The 13,582-nt window shown below is 34.0% G+C and overlaps 1 protein-coding gene across 1 annotated transcript; it reads right to left on the reverse strand.

Moving 5' to 3' along the window:
* Positions 1–9,852: 9,852 nt before the first annotated feature.
* Positions 9,853–11,552, reverse strand: LOC106460302. Its single transcript, XM_013919995.2, has 3 exons — positions 11,442–11,552; positions 10,763–10,916; positions 9,853–10,105 (listed from the first exon to the last, which is right to left on the reverse strand). Exons 1-3 carry the CDS (start codon positions 11,486–11,488, stop codon positions 9,887–9,889), a joined length of 420 nt encoding a protein of 139 aa, XP_013775449.1. The 5' UTR covers positions 11,489–11,552; the 3' UTR covers positions 9,853–9,886.
* Between the last annotated feature and the right edge of the window lie 2,030 nt (positions 11,553–13,582).

Consider the following 13,582-nt stretch of genomic DNA (forward strand, 5'->3'; position numbering starts at 1 on the left):
CATTTAATATTCATTCTTTTTCTTTCAGTTTCGCTCTGCAGCAGTAGTTTATTGTTTATTCCAGCAACGACTCAATTCAGAACTGATCAAATGTGGTAGTAATGAATCAAGATTTGATTTGATTTCTGCATAGTAAAAAATACTTAAATATTCGTTACATGTATATATATATATATCCATTAACAGCAATAATTATGATCATATCTAAACGATACACATACAGGCGTCATAACTAACAAGTAATGGCAACTAGATGGTGAATTTGTTAATCTACAAAATAGTATTGTAGAAAATACAAAAAGTACAAAGTCCTTTGCTTTACACAGTGCATTAAACGTGGTTTTCATGCTGCCTTCCAGTTTATCCAGGTTGTGAAATATTGTTCCAAATGTCCTATATTACAATTCAACCTTTTGCCCTTCCCAGTTATTACACAAATCCACAGAGTCTCAAATATGCCATATTGGGACTTTATGCAGGCCAATTAATAACTTTGGATGTTCATTTAGCCTCTTTACTATTAATATATTGTTTCATCCCATGTGTTGTATGCTTGGGATCATTGCCATACTTTAAGATGATCCCCCTACCCGAAGAATTAATTGTGTTTCTGTGGGTATGGCATGATAGACTAAAATCTACCTATACTTGTTGGTAGTTAGGGTACCTTCATTTTGCTTTAGATCACGACTCTGTTGGAGGAGATGCAATCCAAAACCTGCACTGAATCTTTACTGTAGATACTATATCTTGACTATGATACCATTCTCCTATTTCTGTCTTCGAATAAGCTGTCATTTATTGTGGCCAAATAATTCGAAATTTGACTTATCTGTAAGGATGACGCGTCTCTGGCTTCACGCACCCACTCTTTGTGGTCTGAATCCTATTATAGCCTTTTGATTTAGTTATGTCTTCTCAGCAGCGATTTTCCACCAGCTACACGTCCATTCAGATCACTTCTTTTTTTGTGTGTATTATTGTTTTCAAGTTGATATTCACGCTTGTACTTAAAACAAGGTATGTAATCGACTATCATTTGTTTCGTAAAAATAGCATTCCCTAAGGTACTTAACATCACATTTCGAGAGTTTAGGTTTTCTTCCACTACCACTTTTATAATTAACAGTGCCAGTCTCACGTAACCTCTTCAGATATTGCATACAGCTACTAAAGAAATATGGAGTCTTGCTGCAATCTTCGTATGTACTATCCTTGACTAGTCACTAATTTGATTTCTACATGTTTGTTGTGTGGTGATTCAGTTTCGGGAGTCATGACTGGATTTACACTACTACTACTATTGGGCACAGTATGACTCCCCGTATTTTTATAAGCTTTGTACTAGTGTGACACTTTCTGGTTGATTTGGTGGCACACACACAGATATCTATATATAGAAAGAGAGACTTCAGAAAAAATTATGCCACATTTTATTTTTTCAAATTTCTCGCAATTAATTTTCAAATATATATAAGTGGTACTTTCTATCACGGAGCAAGAGTTTTTTATCAAATATTTTTCAGGTTATATAAATTTTTTGTAAAGATGTGCAATTCATTTTCCTTATTGAAATTGAAATTTCAAAATTCTTGGAATTTTAACTTTCCACCAAGTATATGGTTTTCACACGTAATCTTGACAATCAGTAAAATTGTATTCCGATGAAGGCTAGTTTTAGAGTAAGTTTTTTCTATTGTCTTAGGCTCAAACGTACCTCAGTAAGCTGTAAGAAATATACTATTTTCTTAGTTTTCTGTTCAATCAGAGCTAACGGATGTAATACATATGATTGTGAAATATTCTATTATAAGCTGTTCTCAAATAATTTTATGAGAAAACAATTTGTATATTTTGTTATAATTTTCAGGTCTTGAAATTATGCATTTCTTTTTAATTTTAACTCAAAGTTTCCACTCATTTTTCTGTTGCCTGTGAAACATTTCTTTTTACTCTTCGACTTTCGTAATATTTTCTTCTTACAGAGATCGTTAGATGTCTCTGAAGTTTGAGCAAGGTAATGATATTGTTTTTTTTAATACAAATCAACACGATAGGCTATATTTTCTCTGTCCACCAAAGGAATCGAATCCTAGATTTGATCTTTGTAAGTCCGAAAACCGCTGACCCACCAGGGGACTGTTTATGAACTGATTAGGTTTGTATTTTAATCTAATAGGAATTATATAGAAAATATTTATATCTATAACATGTACCACTTTTTGTCACGTGCAATTCTTACATAACATGTATCATTTTTATTTTCTTCATTTTTCTAATTTAAAAAGGTATTTCTTCTGTCTTTTTATGTTTTTTTTTTTTTTGGAGGCGCTGAAAATACTCATTACCACGCAAATGATGTTAAAGTGGATTGTGCCAGCCAGTCATTTGTAATAACTGTTAATGTGAGTTCTATTAAACAAAATACGCTTATATTGATGATGTGAGCCATTTTTATAATCATTTATCCTCTTTTAAAAGAAATACACTAAAAGCAGTGCAAATAGTTTGACGTCTGTATGCCACGATTCAGGTGTTTGGTCAAAACTCCAGCCCATTATACTAGATTTAAGATATTTAGTTTATTTTTTTATCGTCATATTGATTCAAAAAAAATAATTTGAAAGATAGGTTGTTAGCATAGAATAATTATCAATTTGAAAAGGTCACATTTCCTATAGTTTCTTCTTTTCACTCTTCTTTCTTCGCCAATCATTTGAAAATAGATATTTGGACGTTATAGGTAAGCGAAAATTTGAATATGTATCCTTTACGTTAGAAAAAATATGTTAGTTTGGACTTATGTATGCAAGTTTCAAAATTGGCATTACTCACTTTAGTATATATCAGCATACAATACTCGCGCTCCGCTTCGGAGTTCAGAAGCCCTCTTAATGATTTGAAGAAGCTCCAAAACACCGATCAAGCTGTTCCAATGGAGGGTGTTAGAGCCCCCGTCCCCCAGAAAAAAACATCGTCATCATTCTGTTTTATTTCATTTATGCAAACTTTAGTAATGTAAAGAACAAATGTTTCTATGACAAATTTGTAATTATCAACTTTATCAGAACTTGTGAGCAGAAATATCAAGTGATGTTTATTTTACTGCAAGCCTGTATACTTTCAATGCTGTTGTATAATCTGTGCATCTATGTAACTATTTTTGTAATGAAATTGAAATTAAACATCTTGGGTTTCAGTGTGCTGTTCGTAAGTTACCATTATAGGGGTGGAATGCCTTATTTAGGTTTGTTTGTTTGTAGTTAAGTACGAAGCTGCAGAATGGGCTTCCTGTGTTGTGCCCACCAAGGCTATTGAAGCTCAATGTCTAGAGTTATAAGTCCGTAGACTTATCACTGTGCCACTGGGGGGCGTCTACTTTATGAGATAAAATGCGCTTATCCTCCATAGTGGTCTTATTATAGTAACCTTTATTATTTGTCATTTTATAATTCTGTTTCATTACGAGAACTTGTTTTTGAATGGTAGTCTTAGATGTAGGACTTAACGTTCAGTTGCTTTACCGCATCTGAGGCTTACGAAGAAATATAATTTGTATGTTTGTAGTTAAGCTCAAAACTACACACTGGGTTATCTGTGCCCACCACGGGTATCGAAACATGTTTTTTAGCGTTATAAGTCTGTAGTCTTACCGCTGAGACACTGGGAGGCAACATCGTAGAAAGTGTATCCCTGCTGTTGTGTCGGGGATTCTATACTTTCATAGATATATATCTTACTAGAGTACATTTTACCCATTACACATTGTAATGCGTACCTTAGTTATATTTGTCTGTCTTTTATGCGCGCTGGTTTTTGTTTTTTTAGCCTATTGTCCGAGAGATATTTAGAAATATGATACAGGTTAAATAGATGCCGTTTTAGGCCATTTTATTTTATGTGTTAGAATTAATATGACTAGTACGTGAGCTTTAGAAAAAGTGGACTTAAGAATATATATATATATATATATATAAATTTATATGAAAATTACATAAAGTTTAAAAGCTAGGGTTTTCACGATATTAATAGTTTTTTTTTTGTGATTTATTGTGAAATTTTGTTGTTGTTTTGTTTTGCCCAAGCTGTAACCGACAAGAAATTGTGTTTAGCTGTTTATTACGTTTCTTCACCAAAACGTGAATTTCAGTGAAAAAATGATGAGGTAAAAGTATAACATATTCTTTACTTCTGGTGCACCAGGCTAGTTTCACAGAATTCACAGTTCATCGATGCTGTTTGAAAGACCGATTTGTTTGGTTTGTTTTCAATTTCGTACAAAGCTTCTCGAAAGCTATCTGTATTAGCCGTTCCTAATTTAGCAGTGACAGACAAGAGGGAAGGCAGCTAGTCAGTATCAATCACCGCCAACTCTTGGACTACTCTTTTACCAACGAATAAATCCACGGCTAAAAGGTTTGTTTGTTTGTTTTTAATTATGCACAAAGCTACACAATGGCTATCTGTGCTCTGCCCACCACGGGTATTGAAACCCGGTTTCTGGCGTTGTAAGTCCGCAGACATACTGCTGTGCCACTGGGGGCCAGCTAAAATGACGACTATATTCGGTGACGGGGATTCGAACTCGTAATCATCAGGCTATACCAGGAAGATCGAAATAACTCGATAAAGTAAGCCTCATATAATGCTAATCTTCACTGAAATTAACGTTTTGACGATGAAAAGAAATTAACAACTGAAGAGATAACAGTTAGTCTGCTGAATAATAATGGATAATTAATTTTGACGATATGTCACATGTCATTTCCAAACACATAAAGTATTTTAAGTTATTAGTGGTGAGTAAAGAACTATGCATCAAAACTAAGAACGCTTATTATTGATAAGAAGCGACGTCTAGCAACACAATAGAACTCATATAACTAAATTAAAAACATAATTAAGGTAGTTAAAATATACTGCCACGTGAGTAGATTGACATAATGTTTTCGTGAATAAAACAAGCTTATATTTCTTCTTTCTTAGCGATCAACTGCATATAATCAATTAATTATAACAGTTTCTTAAATCTTACCACCAAACAAGATAAATAGTCTAGACAGTTTCTGACCACGTGGAAGACTGCTGTGGAATAAAGTCATATTGAGATGATATCTTATCTTTGAACATTAAACTATGTGAGATATCAAACGACACACTTAAACCAGCTGCCATCACGTGATTAGCTTAAGGAAACAGACAGCTGCGTTCGAGGCCAATACTACTTTATTATGACGAAGAATGTTAGACAATAGTAATGTCTAACGAGCTCAACAATTAATGTTTAACATGATCACAATGGCGTATGAAAACTGTAATAAAAGTGAACGTTTCAGTAAGTTCAGATAATATTTTAGACATTAATACCATTTTTGTGGTATTTTTTATATTCTGTAACAATTGAATAAGAAACCTACATCTGGGATTTTCCACGGAAACAAACAATTCAATACGTAACATTTTAACTGAGTTAAAAAAAAAGTAATTTATTTGATATACTTTGAAAAATATAAATAAAAAAAATATTGAATTTTTATATAAAATGTTTAATTAAAATGAAATAAGTTAGACACTATCATTGAAATTATATCAACTTTCTATAACTTGCATGCAGAGAGAAAGTAGTGGTTTTGTTTTAAGGACAAAGAACAATTAATATTAACAACATTATCATAATAATGACAATCTTATTGCAAGATAACAAAACAACAAGTTAAATTGCATAATAAAATTTTAGACGTTGTTTTTGTCTCTTTTTTTTTATCTGACAATGTTAAGTGTATGATGCTCTTCCAATCTATGTAATATTCATACACTCAGACCATGAAGCTTCCCAGAAGCACAGCGGTATGTCTGTGGACTTACAACGCTAGAAACCAGGTTTCAATACCGTGGTAGGCAGAGCAAAGATAGCCCATTGTGTAGCTTTGTGCTTAACTTCAAACAAATCAAACTTTGATAGTACTGGAAAACAAAAGACTATGGATCAATTTGGGGCATAGAAACATCGAGAAAAAAACAAAAAAAGTAGTACTACAGGCGTAGCAAGTAATGTGTAGCATATGAGAAACGACGAACACAAAGGCCGGTGGCAAAAGGCGTTCATGGATCCCAGGTAACAATACGTAACACAGTCAAAAATAATCTCTGTCTGGCAAAGCAAAATAAGTCACTTCTACACAAATTGTTTCCGTGATATATTAGTTCATATCCATACCACAAGCTATCCCATGCGATGACATTCTGGTTAAGTCGCCAGACACAGCACCTCTGGTTTCTATGCAATCTGACTTTTCATACAGGCTTTGGGAAGCTATTGTCCTCGTGCACTAGATGTTTTATGGAAAGCACACAAAAGGGAGTTGTGTGTTATGAATGTGACAGTCCTACGACGGAGCCTATTGCAATATACATTACGCTGCATGCCTATTTTTATGATGCACGCTCGTTAGAAAGAGCATGGTCGGACTCGGTAACATGGACTGTAAATATGTGGTGAGGCTCCAAAATGGTTTTTATATAATTTAGTTAACCTCTGTAGTATAGCATTACATAATTAGTTTAGCTATATTAGTATAACTTAATAACTTTACTTTTATATTATTGTCCCCCGATGGGACAGCGTTAAAGTTTTCGGATTTACAATGCTAAAATCAGGGGTTCAATTCCTCTCGGTGGATACAGCAGATAGCCCGATGAGGCTTTGCTATAAGAAGACACACACTCACTGTTGTATTTATCATTATTGTTACTGCATAGTTTTAAATTTTATTATTACTCTGAGTTTCTCTCGTATCTGATTATCTATTATGAATTTCGACTAGTTCCTTAGGTTTAACTTTATTTATTATTAAATTAAGGTAATAATGAATCACTGTAGTATATTGGCCACCATCAATTTTACTGTCCATTAACTTAAACTCTTGCTATATATATATATATACAAGCTAAGGGGTGTTGCACAATAAATTACACTTTTACCCCCAAGTAATGACGAACTTGGTAGGACCGCGAATATCATCACTCGTGAGAAAACGTCATTTCAACGTACTCTTGGGTGTTGGACTCCTCGAATTTTATATTTTGCAAAAACTTTTGAATCATGATGCTTACTAGAACTCAGGTTCGTGTCACATGTGCTGCCTTCGGGATGGCTCAGAAAGTAGTCGCAGACATGCTCCGAGAATTCAAGTCTTCGAATCGACACATCGCAATGCCAGATTTGAAAAAATCCGATTAATGCCTCAAAAGTTTCAGAACTGTTGAATTTGAAAGAGTGGTCCGTGAAAAGGTGGTGGAATGTGGATTGGGAACTCTTCAGATTTAAATCCCGCCGAAACTGTCGGAGCTTTCGTTCAACAATGCAGAGAAGAAATGTTGGAAACTTTGCCTGAATGCGAGAGACACAAACGTAATACCTTAATTCGTGTTCTCACTGATGTGCTCACAGAAACAGCCACAAAAACAGGTATGTTTGTTGCATTGCTGAAATCTTTTGCAAATCGATTATAACTCGTGCGTGAGAACAATGGTGGCCCAATCAAGCGATATTTATACTTGGAATTACTTTTTTTTAATTGAATTAAAGTCTTATTTTGTTTTGTTATGGTCTCGGGGAAAAAGTATGATTTATTTTGCAACACCCCTTATATAAAAGTTCCATATTAGTATAACACTACGTCATTAGCTAAGTTACACTAGCCTTTGCTAATTACTGTAATTGCCATATTTACCATTGTTGTTACTTCCTGTTCTAACTCTTATTATTATTATTATTATTGAGGTTTCTCGAACCTTATGATGAAATTATAACGATTCCGAAACGTCTAATAAATGCTTCCTATTATTGCGTTCGTGTTTTGTTTTATCATTAAGCTACGTTACCAAAAAATGAGTCGATTACAAGAATTGTAAAATAAGGATGGCTTTGTAGATCAATAGGTATATAAACTGTGAATTATGAAATTAAATCTTGTAAGGAAGAAATGGCTAAATAGGTTGGGAAAGGACGGGAAGGTAGAATTATTTCAATTATCTCGAAGGTGTCGTAAAATGACTAGAACAACAACTTCAGTGGCATAGTAACAATAATAACACATGAGACTTGTTGGCGAATGATAGTAGTTGAATTTGAAATCCAAATCATTCTACATAACATTAACATTCGTTGATAACAGTGAAGGTGTTTCGGTGACCAGCCGATTTTAAGACTATCACAAACTGTAGTAATTTCGCGCAAAGCTACATGAGGGCTATCTGCGCTAGCCATCTCTAATTTAGCAGTGTAAGACTAGAGGGAAGACAGCTAGTCATCACCACCCACAGCCAACTCTTGGGCTACTCTTTTACCAACGAATAGTGGGATTAACCGTCACTTTATAAAGCCCACACGGCTGAAATGGCAAGCATGTTTGGTGGGACGGGAATTCAAACCCGCGACTCTCAGATTGCGAGTCGAGCTCCCTAACCACCTGGCCATGCCGGGCCTGAAGGTCGAATATCTACTTTCAAAACCTCAAATGTTGTATATAAGTATAAATGTCCTAAATGTTCTTTAGAATAAATTGGCTTCATTATTAGAGGGGGGGGGGGTCGAGCGCGGCCCGATGGATAACTCCGCATTTGGGGCCATCATGCATACTTTATAAGAGTGACAGTCAGATTTCGCTATTCGATCAGACGATAGTAGCCCAAGAGTTGACGGTAGATAGCGTTAACTAACTGCCCTGCCTTTAATCTCTCACTTCAAAATTAGGGCACGAATATAAGAAGCCTATAAGTAGAGAACGATTTAAAGTCCTGTCACGGGCTAAAGGACATTTCGACTGAAGTTAAATGGTGCAGTTGATTTATTATTAATATGGCATTATTCAGAGCTAAAGGCTACTATGTGAAGCTAGGCGAGTACAATTTTTTTGTAATGCTTACTTAATGATATCTTTAAAATAATCCTCAGTGTGATGAGGGAGGGCATGTACGACATGATCTGTAATTTGTAATCAAAGGCGTCGGAACTGGGGTTGCTGTAGCCCCACTTTTACATATTTGACTTATTAAGCAACTGCAAATTATATTATTATATCAATTTTGGGGAGCGTGCCCCCAAGCCCCTCTAGATCTTTCCCTTGGCAGCAAGGGAGCTGTTTTTAGCAACTCCTTATATTTTCAATCTATCATTGTAAAATCTATGTCTAGCCAAGTACTCCCATTTTCATCTCCTTTTTACAGTACTGGTAATATATGTCACAGATATAGAAAACCATACAGAGATTTATGTGATTTTAGGTGTAGAAAATGGCTTGCAGTTTACTTTAAGATATGTGCACACTTTCATTTTTTGCATTCCAAAAATAGAGTTTGAATACATTCAACTTTTCTTTCTAAATTTAACATTCGGGTTTTCTTCAACTCTTAGTTTATGGAAACGTAACGCTGGATAATTTGTTTGAAACTCACTTGTTAACATGTTTAATGAGTAATATCAGTCCTGAGCATATTGTGACAAGGTATGACAAACTATTGTATGCTCTTTAGATGATAGTTGAAAAGTTGTTAAAATGTAAGGAAAATTTTTCAAAAGTTTTTACTGTTTTTTTTCCATCTCTGTGTGTATATTTTAAAGATTAAAAACAGTGCAAAAGTGAACAATATTTATATTTTACTTTACGACTATTTTACATGACGTAATGGGTGATGTATCCAAGGAGGTACGGTTACCCTTAAAGAACGGAGTTTTAAAATCGATTAATTAATAAAGGATGTATTAAAATAAGTACATTTTATACCAAAACATTAGTTTTCAGCTATAATGTGGATACGTTTAAGAAGCATAAACAACGGGTTACACAGAAACTGTTTTCGAACAAACGTTTTTTTAATATCGCAACTATGGACAGTGGACATGCTTTCTGTTCTTACAACACAACGTGTCGTCACTCACAAGTCCAGTAAATATGTATTCTCCTCCGCAAGCTCTTGAGAACGCTCCTACCCATAATCCCTTAAGTAGATCACGGTCGATGAGCTCGCAAATCTGATCTCCATAACACTTTTCAGCTCCGGGCCTAATGTGAAACAAGTCTCCTCCATTTGTAATTTGAGACATCTGGGGAACGAACAGTTTCATTGCAAGTGAATTATTATTTTTTAAATCAAGTATATATTATTATGAATACAAAAAACCTAAACTGTTTATCAGCAACAAATATAATGAAAACACTTAACCGTGTTATAGAATTTGAATTCACAATACAAATTTGTATGTGTTAAGCAGACAGTGTATTAAGAGATCCGAAGAATCTCAACATCATTATTATGGATATTTTTTTTCATTTCTTTACCTGTTTTAATTCAGAACCAAAAAATATAAACGTGATTATCTATAGCTTTTCACATTAATATAGTCTCGGACAACTTATTTTATGTCTGAAACGAGTACACAAACTATTTTCATGAGCCTTTAAATGAGTCTAATTAAACGAGGTCGCAATGATTCGAATGTTGATACATTATGTACACTAATGACATTACAATCTGAATCAGAACTTCATAATGTCATTTTCTATACATATGCATGTATATATTTCTGTATATACGTTTTACTTGAAATATGACTATAAATATATACATATATTCTTATCACAACACGTTCATAGATTAATAAAAAAATACAATTAAATCGTATTTTCTCTTTCAAAAGGATGTAGATAATATTTGCGTATATTAAGGAATGCCAGTACTAAATTCTGTAAAAATAACTTACGAATTCATAGCAGAAACTTTGACACATAGGTTCGCCGCCCGCCTCACATTTTATGTTTTTGAGGTCGAAGTCCATAGCAGCGATGAAATCCATTGGAGTTTTCTTGTCGTCTTCTATGAAATACCCCGCACACTGGCACATCTCCCCTTGTACCCTAATTAACACATTTCAGTCCACAACATGTCAGAAAAATCATTAAAAACCATTTCATTAATAATTCACGAGTCATAGCATGCCAACATATGTCACTAATGTCAACTTAGATTAAACACAAATTGTTTGAACATTGGTGACCTGCTGTTAAAGGGCACTTCACCAGGCAAGCAGTCTAGTGGTAATACGTTGTGAAACGTGGTTTCTACCTTCATTAGGTCGCGAGGAAGGCAGCTAGAAGATGAGATACCGAAACGTTTTTCAGACAGCTCATCTAGTGAAGTTCCCTTTCGTATATATAATCAAGTTTGAGAAACCACAGTGCTAAAGGAAAAAAAATTGAAGCACTATTAACAAAAAAAATCTTGAAGGTTTATAATAGCATTAAGAAGATATTTAACTTGCTACATAAGGTAAGGATTAAAAAATAAATGAAATAAAAGTTATTCTGTATCATGTTCTAAAGTAGCATTACTATGGATAACATTTAGTAACCGTTATATGTTTGATTGAGTTCAATTCTTACGTGTTAAGAAGAACCAAGAAGAGGGCGAAGCTGACTAGACGATTCATCACTACTTGTCTTATCGGTTTTTCTTAGTTCCAGACAGAATCCCATTCATTCCCTCATGTATTTATATCCCTGAGATAACCAACAGGTGCTATATTTTCATCGCTTTTGCCTCGGTCTAAACCGTTTCAGTGAGACCCTGATTAGCCCGACCACAATTTTGATATGTTACGTAATATGGATTAAACGATAATAATGTTTAGAAGGCCACGTATCCATCTATAGTTAGTTCACATATGATAAACGCTGTTATTCTTTTAGCACAAAGCAACACAATGGGCTATCTGCTCTGTCCACCGCGGAGAATCGTACACCGGATTTTAGGGATGATTTGAGTTGGGCAATTAATAAGCATCGTAAGAAATAATAATTAAAAAACAACCAGAAAACACGTAATCATTTGCTAACTCGTAACATCCTCAACAGGTTGATCAATAGAGAGAAACAATAACTGGTCACTCTTAACTTACTGATAATATTTAGTAGCTTTATTACTATTTAAGAAAATAAAATAAGGGCCGATAAGGCCAAAATGTTCGAAAATTTGGTAAATGAATGGACACCATTGAATAGCTTCATTTGAAACAGGCAAAGATTCAGCTTAAACAGAACTATTTCGATCAACGAACGTTTCCCTGCTTATACATACATATATATATATATTACTACAACTTTTCGTTACTCGATGTTGTTCAAAAAATTAGTAAATCCAACGTCAAGTTCCTGGACGTTAACTTTCTGCGTTTACATAAAAACTGTTTTGTTAATAAATGTTTTTGTTGTTAATTTATTAGACCAGAGAAAGAGTTTACTCATAGTAGGGTGGTAAGGTAGCTTACATTGCCCTCAGTTGGCTCAGCGGTAAGTCTGGGGGCTTATGACGCTAAATATCGGTGGGCATAACATACATAGCCCATTGTGTAGCTTTATGCTTAAGAACAAATAAACAAATAAGTTTCTATTCGGCGAGACGTGAAAAAATGTTGCAAGAAATATTGTAAAAAGTTAAAACACACGTCTATAACAAAATTTTTTTGGTGTGCTTTGTAATTTTAACGGCCAAAGCCTGACGAAGGGCATATGCGCAAAACGTAGCTAATAAAAGAAATTCTTGTTATAGTCGTGTGTTTTAACTTTTTACAGTATCTCTTGAAACAAGCTTCTATTGATATAATATCAAGGATAAGAAATATTAATATAATCTAATTGTTGGAGTTTTATTTGACGTTGATGTTATTTTTCTAATTAGTCTGAAGAACAAAAAAAACCGATTAAGTCTGAGTATTTGTTTAAAAAAGCCGGTTAACAGGTAAGAACATTTCCTTAAAAAATGATGTACATAAACTGGATGTTCGTACATTTTTACCTGAAAATGATTCAACTGAAATAACTTATTTTAGCTGGAAATGAAAAAAAAAACTTTTCTTTTTGAAATAGTGATACAAGAAGAACCTTAATGAACAAGGTGTTTAGTGAGCTTATTGCCATACAGCATCTGTATATTTATTCATTCTAAAAAACATTCTTACTAAGTTTGTAAACCATAGTACCGATAATGTCAAACCAGTAAACTAACACTGACGTGTTGACTTCATCGTTCATTTTTCTTATATATATTTTTTGTTTCTTTTATGAGATAAACACGTTTTAAAAAATTCTCTTTCAAACAAAGTTTCCTGTTTTCTAAGCCTATTTATTATATGAGGTGTATGTGTAAGCAAGCTACTGTCCAGGTGGTTCAAAGATAAGTCTGAGGGCTTACAACGCTAAAAATTTGGTTTCAACCGCAGTGGGCAAAACTACATACAGAGTAAGTCAGGCATGTATTAAATATTCTGTATATTCAAAGTGTATGTGGGTAGCTGAATGTTTTGAAGCTTCCATTTCAGGTGTATTGATTAAAGATGCTGTGTATTCATGGTGTGTGTGTATCTAAATGTTTTGAAGCTAATATTTCAGGTGTATTAAAGATGCTGTATATTCTAGATATGTGTGTATCAGTGCTCTCGACATCTTCGACTGGGACATTAGCACGTGTTTTTCAGAATAAACCAAGTTTCGGGTTTTATTTATTCTACTATACCACTTATTTTCTG

The sequence above is a fragment of the Limulus polyphemus genome, unplaced genomic scaffold (genome assembly GCF_000517525.1).
Source record: "Limulus polyphemus unplaced genomic scaffold, Limulus_polyphemus-2.1.2 Scaffold745, whole genome shotgun sequence".
NCBI classification, from domain to species: Eukaryota; Metazoa; Arthropoda; class Merostomata; order Xiphosura; family Limulidae; genus Limulus; species Limulus polyphemus.